Source organism: Microplitis demolitor, chromosome 4 (assembly GCF_026212275.2).
Source record: "Microplitis demolitor isolate Queensland-Clemson2020A chromosome 4, iyMicDemo2.1a, whole genome shotgun sequence".
In the NCBI taxonomy this organism is placed as follows: Eukaryota; Metazoa; Arthropoda; class Insecta; order Hymenoptera; family Braconidae; genus Microplitis; species Microplitis demolitor.
This window is the reverse complement of record NC_068548.1, coordinates 15,729,084-15,748,943: the sequence shown is the minus strand read 5'-3', so window position 1 is coordinate 15,748,943 and position 19,860 is coordinate 15,729,084. Positions and strand designations below refer to the sequence as shown.

The 19,860-nt window shown below is 30.7% G+C and overlaps 2 protein-coding genes across 8 annotated transcripts in view; both read right to left on the bottom strand.

Moving 5' to 3' along the window:
• The window catches only part of LOC103577664 (neuronal calcium sensor 2), a 93,544-nt gene that overhangs the window by 14,310 nt on the left and 59,374 nt on the right, over positions 1-19,860 (bottom strand). For 4 of the 7 annotated variants that reach the window (XM_053738837.1, XM_053738838.1, XM_053738836.1 and 1 more), the window contains 2 exons: positions 13,058-13,201; positions 1,354-1,482 (listed from right to left, as the gene is read on the bottom strand). In XM_053738837.1, coding sequence (XP_053594812.1) covers positions 1,354-1,482; positions 13,058-13,201 — 273 coding nt within the window. The other 3 variants (XM_014442834.2, XM_008558412.1, XM_014442833.1) reach the window with 3 other exon arrangements.
• Positions 1-19,860, bottom strand: part of LOC103577665 (neurocalcin homolog) — a 122,470-nt gene that overhangs the window by 43,278 nt on the left and 59,332 nt on the right. The window lies entirely within an intron of this gene.

The following is a 19,860-nucleotide window of genomic DNA, read 5'->3' as shown; positions in this document are numbered from 1 at the left end:
GTAATGATACATTCTCAATTTAGAACAATGAGAAAAATTTTATTACTTGCTTAAAAATGAGTGCAAAGCAATGACTAATATATAATTATGTAGGAAATTTTCCGCTCTTCAAAAAAGGTCTCTTATGTTTTTTTCGTGAGTCCAACTCTTTAAGAGATATTGAAGGTCAAAGTTTGATTTGTTTAAAAAAATTTGGGTTTTTGTTTAAATTTTATAACTCTCTAACACCTAGACGTAAAATTAAGCACTGTGTACTTTCTTAAAGGAAATTCATCGCTCTTCAAAAAAGGTTTTTTACACTTTTTCGTAAATCCAACCATTTAAGTGATATCGAAGCTCAAAGTTGATAAATTTAAAAAATAATATTTTTCGATTGAAATTCTAGAACTCTTCAACAAAAAGATATTTACTTAGGCTTTTAACAGAGTTTTGTCGGAAATTTACGGCTCTAAAAAAAAAAGATATCTTTTATTTTTCTGATAAATTCAACCGTTAAAGAGATATTTAAGCTTGAAGTTAACAGAAAAGTTTCACAAATCAACTCAAAATTTTGCTCTGATGATATAAAAAATTTCTTTTATTTCGAGCTTAAATATCTCTTAAACGGTTGAGTTTATCAAAAAAAATAAAGAGATTTTTTTTTGTAGAGCGGTGAATTTCCAACACCAAGCTGTTCATTTACCTCATATCTGCTTGGATATGAATTATTTTTGCATCTATATACCCAAATACATACAGTTAAGTCTGAGCAGATATAACTATATATGCTTGTATATGCTTGGATATAAGCATATCTGCATGGATATCAATTTTTACATCTGCTTATATATAGTTGGATCTGAGCAGATATAATTATATATACTTATATCTAGCAAGCATACGTTTAATATGGGTATATTTAAAAATTTTAAATGTACCATAGTAATTTAGAATCGGATCCAACTCACTAGAGTTTGATTCGTTTCATTTTACTATGGGAACATTGTAAAATAAAATTAATTTTCAGGGTTAGTTTTAACCTGTAAAAGATTTTACTATGGTACTTTAGTGAAAATCACAGGTTACACTAATAATTTTTATTCTTTTTTATAGTAAAAAATTGTTTTGATATTTATCAAATTGTTGTATATCGGAATTTACAATGGTTCCTGGTGAAAATTTATAAGTGAAATATGATTTTGTATTAGTTGCATTTTAAAATTGTGGATAAGTTCGGTATAGTTTGCCTATAGCATGCGCCCATAGTAATTTTTAATAGAAAATTTCCACAGTGTAAAGTATAAATTCAGATTGTTACACGTGATGGGCATCATGATATGATTTTTTAAAATCTATTATATTTATATACAGTACCTGAACAATTTTAGTCATTTCTTGAATATCGATAACGCCGTTTCCATCGACATCATACATGCGAAATGCCCATTTTAACTTTTCTTCAGGCGTACCACTGGATGTTACATCAATTGCCAATAAAAACTCCTGAAATAAAAAATATGGAATTAACTTCGCGAAAAATAAACTAAACATAATTTAAATTTATAGGCTTTTGAAATTAAAAGAATACGTCCAGGTCTGAAACCCATTATCCTTCATCATGCATGCGAGTAAATGTTTTGCTAATTTTCGACTCATAGGTAGAAGGATCCAGGATCGAGCCCAAGTGACAGCATATAATTTTTCATGAATAAAAAAATTAATATGCGCTTAATAATTTATTCGACTAATTTATTAACAATAAAATCATGCTACAAAGTAACATACACTTCAGTTCCAACTTTTGAGTATGATTATATCAATTATACAAAATTTTAGATGATGATATAAAACTTCATATAATTTTATATGATTTGTGTAAGTCGATCTTGTAAGATATATGATCATATTTAAATTTTTTTCCTGGGCCATCATTGAAAATGGTCAATACTTTCAATAATGAATTTATAATTAGCATTAACATGAATTACTGAAACTAATAAAATATTTTTTATAATTAGTGTTGGAAAGTTATCGAGATCAACATAATAAGAAACATGATTTTTAGTTCTCTGAAAGTTAAAAGTGTCCATAAAAGGAATTACAGTGTATTTATACGGAACGTTCCACGCCAAATCAGACGGTCTGAAAATTTTTTTTTTTTTTCTCAATTATGTGATATGTGTTTTAGTACCCCTTAAAATAGCCGTCCTGATAAATTTTGAAACTTTTTTGAATACTTGTTTAAGAAATATCGAATTTTCAAAAAATTGCTTTTAATTAGATTTTTGGTCATAACTTCTTCAAAAACGGTTCAAATTTGACTGTTTTTTTAAATTTTCGTTTTTAAATGGATTTAGCTGTATCGAAAGTCTAATTTTTCTTTCGTATTTTAATGGTCTTTCTCAGGTGAAAATTTAATATCAATACTCGGTAGACTCATCGGATACGATGCCCATTCATACAAATTTTTACACAGCATTAGTTGAAGGCTACTCTGCTTCACAAAATAACCGATTATGTAAAATTTTTAAGAGAACAAAAAAATAAATAAAAACGAAAGTAATAATTATTTACATGTAAAGTTAATTTTTATTTGTTGACTTTAAATACTCAATTACAATAAATATAGTATAGTAATTTATTTAGAATGATCAAAATAAAGTGTACAATGTCGAAAATCAGCACGTGACATGATTTACAGATAAAAAAATTTTTTTAATATTAAAAAATCAAAAATAAATAGTAGTTATGGAGATCCTATCACTGGATCAGGCCTAAAAATTGAGGTATAAATAGAAGTTTAAAACAAAAAATTTTGAGAATTCGAAGGATATAAACATTTTTTAAAACTTGATTTAAAATTAAAAATTCAAACATCTTTATCAAAAACACTTAAAATAATACTTTTGTATTTTTTCCTATAACGGACATTTGAAAATGAAAATTAAAAAAAAAATCTGGGCGTCGGTTGACCCTGCGGGCCAGCCCCAAAACTTCCCGCTGTTTTCGACCTCAAAGAACTCGAAAACAATAGTGTAGATTTATTTTCGAGCTCTTCGAGCTCGAAAATGCTATCACATGCAATTGTTTTTTTACGATCTTTTCAAGCTCTAACAAGTTACCTGTTATGCTGAAGTTTGAAAATTTGAGAATCGAAAATCATCAATGAAGCGGTTTTTAAAATTGAGTTCCTGATTATGTTCAGTAAAATAAGTGTATTGAGGCGGAAATCAATGTCGGGGATCAAAATCAAGATTTAAGTAAGTTTTGACTCATGTAAGAAACAATAAAATATGAAATATCCGATAAAAATATTAAAAACTACGTTTTATCGATTTTTTTGTTGATAATATGATTTAAACTAAAAACCAAGTTCGATGACATTATATGATCAAAAGAAACTATAAAAAAGATGAGTTGGTATGATATCAGGCACATTTTAGTACGTTATATTATGATTTATCCGGAAAAAATAACATAAAATGTTATTTTTTTAACTTTTCAACGCCGATATCTTTTGAACTAATCAATCGATTTTGATAGTTGACGTGGCAATCGGCGCGTTTTATTGAATTCTAGAGCTGATTAAAATTTGAAATCGATCGTGTCAGTCGTTTCGAAAATATTTAGAAAAAACCGTTTTCCACCATTTCTTTCTCCCGCGATAACTCTCGAACAAATTAACTGATTTTGATGTTTGAGGTGGCAATCGACGCGTTTTATTGAGTACTAGAGCTGATTAGATTTTTAAGTCGATCGTGTGAGTCGTTTTTGAGAAATCAATAAAAGACTAAAAAAAAATTTTTTTAATTCGCAAATATTTTCGAGTCTATTCGATCAAATAATCTGAAATTTTCAGGAAAGTTGATAGCCAATAAGCTCTTCCGATTGCCACCTCAACCATCCAAATCGATTCATTGGTTCAAAAGTTACAAAGAGTTTACATACATACACACACACACACATACATACACACACTCGGACATCATTCTGAAAATAGTCAGAATAGCTTCCTAGGACCTCAAAACGTCGACATCTGATGAAAACTCGATTTTCGAAAATCGGGGTGAAAACAATAACTTCCCAAAATTTTTGAAAATCGTCGATTTTCTTAGCGGGAAGTTAAAAAGTCAAATTTGAACGATTTTTGAAGAAGTCATGACCGAAAAGCTAAAAAAAAAAGCGACGTTTTTGAAAATTTGATATCTTATTTGCAACGAGTATTTAAGAAAAAATTCAAAATTTTGTAAGGGGGAAAAATTAATTTATCATCAAGGAAAATTATAATTTTCCGCGGCTGGTCAGTTACCCTTGTAAAAAAAAAATAGTTGATTTTTTTTTACCCACCCCAATATATATATATATATATATATATATATATATATATATATATATATATATATATATATAAAAGAAGTGTATGTTTGTATGTCCAGCCTTTTCTCCATAGCCACCAACTGCCATCCACTCATTGTTGCAGTGGTAGATAGCTCTAGCTCTGCTCTTGCAAGTAAGGAAGTTTGGTTACGGTGGGTGGATGTGGGTACTCAAAATGTGTGACGGGATACTTTTATTCTTTTCTCAAACATTGTACGGCTCACATAAACTCGAGATTGTGCTGAATGTCGTTTAGTGTGTTTATGAGTGACTTTGTTGAATGTCGAGAACTTTTCAAGATTATTTCAGATTTTTCCAAAATTTTCTAGAATATTCTACGATATTTTCAAATTTTTTAATTACACAACAAAAACATATGACTAAAATGGTCTAGATTGTTCTCAAACTTTCAAGAATAATCTGGGAAGTTTTGCAATGTATCGAAATACTTAAAATTATTAAAAATAATTTTTATCAGTCTAGAATGTTTTGGATTGTTCTAAAAATTTCTAACATGATTTGGATAATTTTAAAATATTTGTAATCTTCAAAATCACTCAATAATTATTTTAATCAACCTAGAATGTTCTGGATAGGTCTGAAAATTTTTAGAATCGTTTGGGAAGCTTTGAATTCTACTTAGTTAACTTAAATCTCATAAATTGATTCTAATTGGTCTAGAATATTCTGGATTGTTCTATAAGTTTTTATGATAATCTAAAAAGTTCTCGAGTATATTTAAATTTCCAAAATCATTAAAAAATTATTCTAATGTACTGCAAATTTTGTCAGTGTGAGGTAAACCGATAAAATTCGCTTATAAATGTTTTCATGGTACCAGCATCGAAACTTGAAGTTTCAGTGTCTTTACAGCCCGTTGAAACAAGCTAATTTCAAGCTTATGCTGCAAACAACTGCTAGCGAATTCGTAATTCAAAAATACCTTCATACAGCGGGTAGAAACGTGCGTGTTTCTTCCCTTGGGATGAAACACAAATGTTTCTGCCTGGTGTCAGTTATATTTAATGTTCATTTGTAGCCGTATTGTCGTAACAAACAATTCTCAAAAAGATGTCTTTCTTTGTACAAATTAACCTCCCCCCTCCTTAAAGCAATTAAAATTAAATAAAACGAAAAAAGTTTAATTACGTTCAGAAAAGCTTGTAGTGGGTTAATGGAGGCTTTATAGAGTGATAAACATTCAAATGAGGCTAAATTTTTTCACTCGAGCGAATATATACATACATTTCTATATGCTCTTCACTGAGAAATGTATATGTCTGATTTAATTGAAAAGAACAAAAAACTGTAATTTAGACCACCAGATAAGTTTATTTATAGCACTCACAGAATAAAAATAATACTCAGGTATTAATTGTGTTTTAACATAATGAAAAAATATTAATATAAATCTAATAGTAAATAAATAATAATTGAAAATTTTTGAAATTTATGCAGACATTGAATGAATTGTTAACATTTAACAATGACAGGTATTTTCAGAGATAGACTCAGTGCAAGTAGTGTACAATGAAACTGTTTTCAATGTTATTATTTTTTATAATAATAATGTGATGTTGGCTACTTGGAATTCATAACAGTACAATCCTATTCATTATTGTTCGTATATCATGTCTTAGCTGAAGAACGAACAAAAACTACTGTTGTTCTGCTGTTCGTCGGTGCGACAGTCAAAATATAATGCAATGTGGTAATTCTTTTAACTGTGATGAAGTCAGAATTGGAAATCCAATAATGTAAGCTGACTGACATAACGTCATCCATCTATACTAAACTTTTTAATATCGACAATAATTATTTTCCATTCTTATGGTAACTTATATATATATATATATATATATATATATATATATATATATATATATATATATATATATATATATATCTGTCGTGGTCAAATAGTGAAAACTGTCAGATAGTGGAATACCGCTCTGTTTCATCATATGCCGGCAGTCAAATGTTTTATGCTTTGTCATTAGTATGATTGGTCATATAATAAAAGTAAAATAATATACACGGGTTGCCGGCAGAGCGATTTAACACAATCTGACAGTTTTTCTGACGAAAAATAATTCTGCTGAGCTAGACTTGGATACACTACCAACACTTCATTTAGAAGATACGGAAGATATGGTAAAATTTTTCCCAGATTTTAATAATTGCACAACACAACAAGTTGGTAGTGAACCAATTATTAACAAAATGTCAATTTTAAGCATTAAAGATTTAGAAAACTTTAACCTATGATGTTTAGATGATGAAGAAGAGAGTACTGAAGTTATACACAGCAGCAGCAACGATTTATGAATTTCTATACAACAATAGTAACACAGAGCTGCTGTATATTTCTCGACTTTCTGAAACTTTTCAGGATTTTATTAAGTCCACAATATAGCTATTCAATGCAGAGATCGCATCGTATTATAACGACCAGTATATATTTACAAAAACAACTCTCTTCCACATCGCGCTCGAACATAAGTGGATTCAATGTCGTTTACACATGAATACCTTACGAGAAACGTTAATTAAACAATTAGCAACGATATATATTCAAGATATGTGCAATCAAATTACCGAACGGTTCAAAGAAGCTGAACGAGTTACGGCCAGTACAAAGAATCTAGCCGCACCAAAAGGAATAGCTAAATAGTAAGTGCACTGTATTAATTTATGAGTCAATTTTTAATTGATGAAATTTGTAAATTCATACATCTTTCTAACGTTGTTTTTTTGTTCCAGAACTTTACGGAACTGTTACGAATAAAGAATAAATATTTGATATTTTCAGCCAATATTCCCGTGTAAAAAAGTTCGGGAATTCCGGCGGTGAGTCAGCAGAAATCCTAAGGACTTCAGATTTATGTCAAAATAGGACTTCCGGATGAATTCCACATGAAAACCAGATACGCAATTTCATCGTAACGGATGCTGAGAATTTCAGTCAAAAAAAGTAATATCAGCTGAACGTACATAATTGCAGCAAGATGCAGTTAAGAAAAATAATGTAAGATTTCCAAGATAAAAAAAAGGTCTTATCACGTATCGGATTCCTAGTAAGATCTTAGTGACATCTGGCGAAAAGGTACATGAGTATACTCGCAAATTTGAATCACGGTGGAAACACAGTGGGTTTGTTCCATTTTACCACTGTGATTACGCGGTGTATCCACCGTGATTCCACGGCGGCTTTACCACCGGCTATAGCTGAAAGGAAATTTTCGACTCATCGGCTTGCTTGTTACTACAATAATTAATCGGAATTCGATTGATCTTTATATACATTGACAGGTTTTTAATTTATACCGATGGCCTAAAATTTCTTTGCGATCACCGGATAAATTCTGGAGGAATTCCTCTAAAACTCTAGTGAAATTCCAGGCGACTTCTAACGGAAAATTACATGAATATTCAGTAATTTATCCTTAAAGTAGAAAAATTAAATTTTTGATTCAGTCTACTGCCAATAATTTCACCGGAGCTTTATAAGAATTCCTCTAGAATTTATCCGGTGTTCAAGAAGAAATTTTAGGACACCGGCATAAGTTAAATACCTGTCAATTCATTTAAAGATCGATCGGGTTCCAATGGATTATTAGCAGCAAGACACTGAATTGAAAATTTCTTATCGGCTATCCTCAGTAATAATTTTTCTACTATTCATGTACCTTTTCGCCAGATGTCACTACGATTTTACTAGGAATCCGTTACGTGATAAAACCATTCTTTTTATCTGGGAAATTTTACATTATTTTTCTTAACTGCATCTTCCTGCATTTATGTATGATCAGCTGATATTAATTTTTTTTTGACTGAAGTTCTCACCATCCATTACGATAAAATCGCATGTCGGTTTTTATCCGGAATCCCTCTGGTAGTCCTATGTTGACACAAAAATGAATTACTTAGGAATTCTGCTGCCTCACCGCTGGAATTCCCGAACTTTTTTACACGGGTTATTAATTTATAGAATGCACTTAAAATATAAAAATCAATCAAATTTTCCAATTAAGACGTGTATAAAAATACAACATTTAAATTTAATATTCATTAATTAATATAGGTTTTTCCGGCGAAGATACATCAGCTTGTACATTCAGTTATGAATAAAAGATGTTAAAACAACAAAATATAAACGATTGGTAAGCATACCACTCTTTAATTTTTATTTTTTTAAGAAATTTATCAAGTACATCCTGATGTAATAAATAATAAAGCATTTATTCGTTCCAGATCAATACATTTTAGAAATTTCGTCATGCATTTCATCCAAGAAAATATATTTCACTTAATAATTTGGAAATTATTTTTAAAAACACATAAAAACAAATTATTCAATTATAATACATTGAAAAATGTCGATCAATTTGTGAATAGTTATATTTTGATGGTTTTAAAAAATTTTAATTTACCTATTAATTTTTTTTATTTATTCTTATACAAGCTCATAATTTCCCTAGCATACCTGATTTACCGTTAATTTTCGGTATTTTACCGCAAATATACCGTAAAATTCGGGTGATTGTACTGTAATTTACGAGGAAATGGTAAATTACGGTGGGTTTCCCGTAAATCGCAGTGAATTTACCGTAAATCACGGTAGATTTACCGTACTCTACGGCATTTTTACCGTAGAATACGGTAAACCTACAGTAAAAATTCGGGTGGATTACCGAATTACCATAATTTACGGCGGATTACCGTATTTCACGGTAGATGGCCGTACATTACGGTACAAATCGCCGTATATCGCGGTAAAATCACCGTATATTACGGTAAATACGCCGCAAATTACGGTAATTCCACCGTAAGTTACGGTAAATGGGTATTTATGAATTCTATAAATAAGTAATTATATGAATTCTAATCTATTACTGTCATAATTGTGTTCAATCTACATTTAGTTTATATATATCAGAGTATGACTTGAGACGATGTTGTTATCTCTATCAAAAACATCCATATGGGAATCCAGCGTAGATTTCTATACGGGTTTTTACGAAATCCACAACATGCTAAATTCATATGGGAAATCTAGTATTGCAGTCTCATTGAAATCTGATGCACTTTGTCAAAGTCCATATCGAAATCTTGTATAAATTATAAAACGGAAAAATTTACATAAAACGTCACCATATTGATACAAATATCATAAGCAGCATATGCGTTTTTATAAACTTTCCTGGAGTATAATGCCTTTGTACGATTCCTAATTTAGTGTTTTATGAAAATTATTTGTAATTTCTCTAAAGATCCCTAGCTAGAAAATACAATCGGTGACGGTCAAAAATTCAATCATCATTAATCGTCTTCAATCGTCATGATTTTTCACATTTACTCGTCTCTAATCTCCAAAAGACGATTTATTATTTTACGATTAAAAACGATTAATCACGATTAAAATTACGAATCGTCATAAATTTTTTTAATCTTCATGCGGAACCAGAAATTGTAATATTATTTTAGGATTAAAGACGATTTATGACGATTAAAAATTTTAAATCGTCTTTAATCATAAAATGATATTGCAATGTCGGGTTACGCATGAAGATTAAAGACGATTCATGACGATTTAAAACGATTAAAAAGTTAATCGTTATTAATCCTCTAAAATTATCAATTGACGATTCGTAATGATTTAAAACGATTAAAAATTTAATCGTTCGCAATCATCAATTGACGATTCCAAACGATTTACAACGATTAACACAATTTTAATCGTCATGAATCGTATTTTCTAATCAGGGATTTAACACTTCTTGAGTTAATTAATAAATCAATAACTTATTACAAAGACTGATATAAAGATCATCAATCACTCAATTATTTGTTGAAAGATTTCCTGCCAATAGAATAGTAATCTGTTCATTTATTTCTATACACATACCAATAAGCAATAGACATAAAAATTCAGATCGCTCGGATTCTATAGAAATTACTTAGATGGAAACCAAAATTTCTATAATAATTTTCCGCAAAAAAATCCATCTATACAAGTTCTTATGCCAATTTCCTATATGAGTATCCAGGTACTCACAATTTCTCATATAGGAAATCTAGATACCTATGATTTTCTACGTGGATTCTTATATAAATCCATCCACTTCTATATCAATTCCTATGGATTCTTACATAATTCCGTACTTTTCTATATGGATTCCTATGGATTCCCATGCAATCCCTCAAGAGTATTTTTGATAGGGTATCCTAATAAAGATTGAAGTCACAATGCCAATAGACAACATATTACTACAAAAAAACCAACTGGAAGAAACTAGCCAGACACTTACACAAGGCACACACAAACCAACCTCCCGACGACAGAAATCTGACAAACAAGGAAAGAGATCAATGCATCGACGAAATCACACAACAAATCAATCAAGGAATAGAAGCAACAACACCACACCACAAGCCACGAGATAGATTCATCGATATAGTAGACAGCAGAATGAAATCACTACATGAAAAAGAATTAAAGCTGATAACACTCCTCAATTAACTCTGGAAGATCAACCATCCTAACACACATCAAGCAATACTAAACACGAAAAAAGAAATTAAAGAAATTAATAACCAGTTAAAAACAATATTCAACAAAGCAGTCGACAAGTACTGGCGAAGCTTACTCGACAAAATGAGCCACAAGTGACCCGAAAACTTCTTCCCGAGAATCAACGCACTACTAAGAAAAAAACCAAAAATACAAATCAGCAACCTAACAGTGGACGAAAATGGCCCACTACTAACAAGAGCACACGTTGATGAAAACCGAACATTAACAATAACAAAAGGTACAACAACGGCAAGCATCGAAAGCGACAGATTAAACCTCCTCAGAGCCTACTTTGAACAAGTTAACCGTCCAAGAAAATCAAATGCAAACGCAACCGACATTCAAACTCAACAACGAAATATATCTCACGGACACCAAGAGAACAGTAACCATACTTTCCAAGCTACCGACTAAGCTCTCATCAGGACCAGACAAAATACCGCCAGTGGTGCTCAAATACATGCTGCCAATAATTATCAGCAAGCTCACAATAATAATAAACAATGCAATAAACATGAGCTACTTTCCCATCACCTGGAAAAAATCGAAAACTGTCCCAGTTCTAAAGAAAGGAAAAAATCCACAAGAAGCAACCAGCTACCGACCAATAAACCTGCTGCCAAACATGAGCAAAATATTGGAAGTAACAATAATGGACATGTTCGACAGGCACGTACTACAACACAACAACGTATTTTAATGCCAGTTCGGATTCAGTAGAAACTCATCGACTATTCATGCGATCATAAAAGTAATCACGGACATCAACAAATAACTGAAAAAAGGCAGCCAAGTGGGAGCAGCGCTCCTAAATCAGGAAAACGCCTTTAACTCCGTTTGAATAGACGACCTAATATACAAACTCATACAAGACAACATGCTCGCACCACCAATATATTTACTGATCAGTATGCTAACAGAGCGCCAGTTCAAAGTAAGCAGCACAGATGCCATCTCTATCCAATACTGTATCGTATCTCAGAAGGAGCAGTATCAACAATGGCAAATGGAGACAGAAAAGACTTCACAATGACGACATAGGATCTAAGCAACGGACAGGAAGTGGAAATACCTCTGAAAGCAAGAGCAAAATATCTTGGTGTTAATATTGACAACTTAGTCAAACTGAATGAGCACCCACTTATACAGCTAAAAACGGCACAAAAAAACATTTAAACAGCACGGGAATATTTTCTACAACAAACGGCTAATGCCAAAAGTCAAAATCATTTGCTAACTGCTAATAAGGTTTTAGATCACGTACGCGGTCCCAGTGTGGTGGAACATTAGCGTCTGCACTATAGAAAAGCTACGTGCTTTTAAGAAAAGGTGCCTACGAGCATGTGTGAACATTAGAGTGTCTATTATTGACCAAATTAGATTTTACTTTTTGTAATAAGATGTATGGATACACCGTGGAACCATGATGAATACACCGTGGATCCACCGTGATTCAAAACCACCAGGGGGCCAGTGTATGTGAACATAGGCGTAAAACCTATTCGTACAAGACATATGAGTGTTTTAAGACTTCTAATCGATCGTTTTATGTTTTTTGAAGAGTTTTCAACATTTCTAATGACTTTTATCGATCTATTTATAGATGGCTCCCTAAAAACTTCATGTATTTAAAAATTCAACAAAAATGGCTTTTTTAAGAAAAACATTCATAACTCCGCCATTTTTCAATATTGAGGGCTAAAATTTTAGATTTGTACGCGAAACATATACCACTACCATAAAATATTTTATTTTTACACCCGTTTTTTCTAACGTCAAGGGGTTGATTTTTCTTTACTTTACACGCATCTAAGATAGAGAACTTCCAATGTACATGATAAGTTCTTGAAATCGAAGTAAAGATCTAAATTTGGTGAGAATTTTTTTACTTCCAGTTGAAAAAGGTGAAAGTTTTTTCAAAAATAAGGAAGTTATTGTTTTCCGTCTTAAATTTGAAAACCATGTATTCATTAAATGTTAACTTGAAAACCATCCCAACCATTTTCAAAACGATGTCTAAGTTTTCACGCGCAAGCGTGTATATGTGCGTGTGTGTGTGTGAATCGACTAATTATGATTAATCATCAAAATATATATTTTAACATTAATTGTATTGATACTAACCTTAAAATCGATGTAACCATTTTTATCCATGTCGAAAGTTCGAAAAACATGATCGCAAAATTCTTCGGCGTTACCAGAAGGGAAAAACATTTTGTACATATCAACAAATTTGGCAGGCGTCAGCCTACCGTTAGGACAGTCTTGCTGCAAAATAAAAATAGAGGTACGATATTAGTAATAATTTCTTAGTGACTAACATTAGATAAACATTAAATTAATAAAAAAATTAGCTGTGGAATTTGATTCTATGCATTATAGAAATTTAAAGTAACATCATGTGCACAGTAAAAAATAACATCTGTTTGTTAATATACGCAGAAGTTATTTCATACAGAAGAAACGCTTTTTAAATGTTAATGTTAAATCAACACACAATATTCTAACCTTTATTCGTGTTACTTTTAACACACCTATGAGTAACTTTTTTCGCACATCGATGTATATGTTAAAATATCACATAAATAAGTGTAAAACGTTATTTAACAAAGGATTTGTGTTAATTCTACGAAAATTTTTTGCTATTTACTTTTATTAAGCGTACAAAATATTCACTACTGATTATTATTGCATTATTCTCACTAGAACAATTATATACATAGACATAAAAGCAACGGAGTGGCTTCAGGATTCACTGCCTAGTCGGCGACTCTCTACAAGAAGTCTCTAAAGCTTTATAGTTTTCTTACTTACACTCTCTCGCTCCGAGAGACCTACCAATCAGTGTTCTAAACATTATATGCTGCAGCCTGATAGTTAACGCCTTGATGCCACATTGTACAATTTATTCTACAAAAGAACAAGCTAGCATTTGATAATCAGCTTGGATTCCGGTCACTATCTCGAGTATACACTAGGATTAAAATTGATGACACTTGATAAGGTTCCTACTTTACTTCTCGAATCCCGACATCTAATCATAAATATACCAGTACAAAGTACATCTCTAAGTGATTTGTTGTATTTCAAACCTTACTTGTGATAGATGTTTTGTGTTTGTATCGTGCATGAATACCATCTTTGCTTACCGTGGATAGTAGTTATATTTGACCAACATCAAGAGGTCAAATGGGATTTATCTCAATCAAGGACCGTATGTACACTAAAGGATAAATGAAAAAATCTTTTCTTGGCAAGCAACCTATCTCCAATAACTTACGAACGAGACCTAATTAATCTATTTTCGCTCACATTAATTTTATAAGCAGAATTATCTTTAAAATTAACAATTATGAGAAACGGATTCGTCTAAGAAAGCCATTGTTTATAAACTTCCCGCTGAGAAAATCGACAATGTTCGAAAAATTTGAGAAATTATTGTTTTCACTACAATTTTTGAAAATCCAAATTTCAAGTTCCACTTTTTTGAGGTACTAGGAAGTTATTCTTAGAATGATGTCCTCGTGTGTGTGTACTGGGGAGGGGGGGGGGTATACGTGTGCACCTGTGTCTGTATGCGTGAGTGTGAACTCGTTATAACTTCTTAATAAATTAACCGATTTAGACGGTTCTTGCGGCAATTGAAAGAGCTCATCAGCCGCCAACTTTCATAAGATTTTTATATCATTTAATTGAATAGACTGTGAAAAATAAGAAGCGAAAAATCCTTTTTTTTAGATTTTTTATAATTTCTCAGGGACGACTTAGTGAATCGATTGAGTACATAAAACTTTCTTTTAATTTATATAAACGGTGTCTCATTTTACCCATAACCATATAAAAATCATTTCATCCAACATTATTTAATTAATAAATAAAATATACTGTCCGATAAAAAATCATTTTATTTTTCATAGATATCTATTCACAACAAAAAATGTATTTGATTGACACTATTCATCACTAATTAAAGTCAATAGCACTCTGTTATTTATATATATATATATATATATATACATTTTAATGCCAAGCTCCTAAAAAAATAGTGTTCTGATCGATTTTAAGAACTTGGCATTAAAATGGAAATAATTAGAAAACAATGCAGAACTCGAAAAAAATTAATCAATACTAATTTGTAGGAAATGAAATTGTCTATAAAAAAGATTCCATAACATTTTATGATAAGTCCGATAGTTTCGCCGGAAAAGTAAAATGATTTTGAAATTTACTCTAACTTGACTTCGAGCTCGGATAACTTTTGAACGGATGGATTTATCAAAAAATGATAAAAGAATTTTTTTGTAGAGCGTTTAATTCTCGATGAAATTAAGTCCTGAACTTATTTGTTCTATAAGCCATCGCCGAGGTATAAGATTCCAGACTTAAAATTTTTTTTTCCCATGTTATTTAAATAGAAAATAGAAAATCGTGAATCGCCACCTTTAAATATTAATATTAAGGTCTCATATTTTAACAGGGTCTTTATCTAGAGATACTCTGTCGATTTTTCAATGTTCTTCGAAAAAAAAAAAAAAAAAAAAGTCGATTCTTTGAGACACTCTAATATATATTACAGTGAGTACAATATTTAATAAATCAAGAAATTTGAATTATTTCACTAAATAACTTAACTGTTGGATCAATCTTTGAAGATTTATTAAGTCAAAAATATTTTTTCTCTGTTCCAAATTTAAAATCCAAGGATTTTCTTTACTTCTCTTAAGAAAATCTCGATTTCCGTTCCATGTCCTCAAAAGTTTGTTGGCTCAAGAAAAATTTCTTTGAGCCAAATAATTTTTTTAACATCCCGCTAAGAAAATTGCAAATTTTCAAAAATTCGGGAAGTTATTGGTTTCGGTCCGATTTTCAAAAATCAAGTTTCTAAGAGATCTTGACGTTTTGAGATTCTAGAAAGCTATTCTGACTAATTTCAAGATGATGCCCGAATGTATGTATGTATATATGTGCGTACGTACGTATGTGAATATCTATAACTTTTGAACGGGTGAACCAATTTTGATCGTCAAGGTGTAATTCGACGCGGCTTGTCAATATCTAAAAGCTGAAAAAATGAGCTTGATCAGTGAGGCTCGTGCAGAGATACTTCAAAAATAAACTTTTTTCAAAAATTTTTTTTTTTGGATAACTTGTCATGTGCTCGATGGATTGATTCCAAGTCAAATGCACAGAAAAAAAGGTTGACTAGGCCCAAGATAATTTTCGCCTTCATTTTTTTATTCTTGGGCTGAGTAATTGGGTTTTTTTAATCCGAGAAAATTTTCTTCGACTAATATTATAAAAATATTGTATCAAGAATAATTAAATTTTAATTCAAGTTAAATAATCTTGGTTTAAGAATATTTATTTCAAGTCAAATATATTTTGTTTCTAACCAAGTAAAAAAAACTATCAAAACAAGATACTTTTCTGTCTTGGTTGGTGAGTATAGTAAATTGTCACAATATATATCAACATCTCAAACCAAGAACTTTTTTGCGTGACAGAACATTTACTCTCAGTTTGAGAAAACTACATTATCGACTCAAGACAACGGTCTATTGTAACGAAAAAATTTTAATTTTGATTTAAATAAATTATAATCTTAGCTTAATAAAATAACTTTTTTTGAATCATGCAAATATTTACTTAACGGAAGACATAAAAATTCTCCCATTGATGATTTTTTTTCTTGACTTAAAAAAATTCTAGTCTCGATTCGAGAAAATAAATGACTTTACTTAAAAAAATTCATCGACCTATATTTTTCAGTGAATCTAACCTAATATAAATATTAAATATTGTCAAGCAGGAAAGTGTATGCGTATATTTAGAACACCGCAATACAGCAGTAGAGAGGATAAGGAATAAACTCTTTCGATTAAATGGCTTATGAACGAATTGAGAAAAATAAATTATTTGCTCATGGTAGGAATCGAACCTAGACCGATTCGGCATCACGCGAGAGCTTTACCAGTTATGCTACCCGACCATTTCCTGAACATTCGTTCACTTTACCCATATCTAGTTAGCACACTGTACAATGTAGAGTCTAAACTACCGCCACTTTAGTATAGTACAGTTAGCTTTTCCAAGAGAATTTTTGCGTTGAGCCGTGAGCGCAGTTGCTGTTGGTTCAAACGTCTACGCTTACTTGCTGCAACACAACAAATACTTAAGCCAAGATATTTCTTACCATTGAATCGAGTACTTTTAATTCTTGACTCGAGTCACAAATCATCTCGATTCAAAATAAATTATTCTTCAAGAAAGAATATTTTCCTTTTCGGACAATTGATTATATATTGGGGCAAAATATTTATTTTTCTCACTTTAAGAAAATAGTTTTTACTTCAAAAAACATATATTATATTGGTTGAATAAAAAAAAAATCTTATGCCAAGATGACTAAATTTAAGAAAATTTTGCTCTTGAACCAAGAAAATTTTGGTTTTCATTAAAAATTGCAAAAAATATTCTTGCGGCAAGAAAAAATTTCTTACGCCAAGATATCCTTTTTTTCTGTGTGGGCTCTGAAGATTCATAAGCCGCGTCGAATGCCATCTCAACCATCAAAATCGCTTCATTCGTTCGAGAGAAACTGTTGTCGAAAGAATTAAAAAAATTTTTTTTTTGTTATTTTTGAAATTTCTCGAAAACTTCTTGATAAATCAATTTTAAAATCTAATCAGCTGTAGAACTCAAGAAAACGCGTCAATTGCCACCTTAACCGTTTCAATCAGTTCATTCTTTCGAGAGATATCATTCGACAAAAAATGGTAAAAAACGTTTTTTTTTTTTTTTCGAAAACTAAGGCATACACAAGTATTTTCGAGCTCAAGGATCTCGACAACAGCGGGAAGTTTTCGAGCTGGCCTGCAGGGTAACTGATAGACCGATTATTTTTCTGTGTACCAATTATTAAAATGAATGAGTTTAATTTTATGAACCCTGACAACCCTAGTTAAAAATACTGATTGAAAATAATTGAAAAGTGGTTACTCCATGCAATCTGTATATCTATATACACAAACAAAAGAATTGAAAATATTGAAAAGAATTCCAATTTTATTATTTTTAATTCTTTCCAATTAATATTTCTAAACAAGGTAAGCTAACAAATGCGGTATTATATCGTCTAGAGTTTATCGACTACACAAAAAAAATACAGATTTATTAGGAACACTATTACAAAATCAACAAGAATTAATTAGTTCATTACAATTATCTGAGTATACTCAAAACACAGTTTCAGCTTTGGCTCCGACTTATGCTGAAAATTACGGCATAAACTTGCCATTTACAATAAAAAGACAATTTGATAATTTTGACAAAAAGCTTGGCGAAGAATTACAATTACGATTCGATTTTATTTCTATTATCAATTTTTGGTATACACCTTAAGTACCTATTTTATCTAAACAACTGACAGTAATTTTCTAAAAGTTATTAACTAGAAATGTAGATTTGCAATATTCTAGTTCTAAAAAATTTGGTGACAAAACAATCATAATAGATAATATTATGAAATTTTTGTATGATTTTTTCGAATCAAAAAATATTAGCTCTTTTACTGAGATACTTAAAGTCGTGCAAACAGTTCTTGCCAATTTAAAAGATTAGGAGGGAAACCGAAAATTTCGCGAAATCGCAAAAAAAAAAAAAAAATTGACCTTATGGCAGTAATTATAATGATGAGAACAATAATAACGATTTTAATAATGAGTAATAGCTGTTGTTGCGTAATTATCAAATGTTCGCGCCAGAACATTTGATATCTCTCTGTTCTATTTTACCAAAGGTGCTTCTATCGACGCGCCCTCTGATACTCGGAATTTCAACTCGGTGGCCAGCTACGTGGCAACTGCCATTATTCTACACACATGTTAAGTACACCGCGTGCTGTTTAATAACAACGCGATTTAATTAACAATCAAGCTACATCGTGCTAATTAATAAATACCAGGAGATCAATTTCAGTTTAGCTCATCTGACCGATTCGTCAGGTAATTTGTCATGCTCATCGTTTTGTAAATCTCACGTTTTTTAACTTATAATTACGGTGATCATTTTTGTTGACCGCGTACTAACCTATCCATGCCGGCTATATCTGTACACTTGTTATCACATGACTTTGCAGTCACAAATGATTAATATTCAAATCACAATTTACAATCCAATTATAATATTTACTTATTACTCATCACTCGACTGTTTTATTTTGTAATCTGTACTAACTTGTGTGGTTGATGTCATCTTTTAATCCGCTCAGTTATGTATAATCTCAAAAATCAACTTCAAATTTTATTTGTTACTGAAAATCAATCAGTTTATGAGAAGACTCGCACTCCGCTCGTCTCTATAAATTCTTGTTCTTGTTCAAACTTATATTCTCCATGTCGCATAATAAAATTTACTTGGCTTTTTTACAATTTACATTATAACTAATTGTTATGTCTGTGAATTATTAATTGTCAATAATTTATTTGTACTCTGTGTTCAATATATATATATATATATATATATATATATATATATATATATATATATATATATATATATATATATATATATATATATATATATATATTAATTCACGTGTACGGTGCCGTGAAAATTTATAATAAAACTCTACTGAAATTAATCTCGAGTAAAATGCGCTCTGTAAAATAAACTCATGCTCAATTATTCTACAAGAACTCAATTACACTCAAGTTATAGCTATAAATATGCTCTGTTAATTGTCCTCGTGCTCAATTATGTACTTAATACTATTATCTGTGATATAATTTTATTAAAAATGGATAATACACCAAACGAGTGATTTATTATTTCTTCCATCATCCCGATCCAGCAAAATAAATATTTTGTGTAATTTAGGTTAAAGTTTAATATTTTACAGCTGTAAGTAAAAAACTGATAATTTTAGA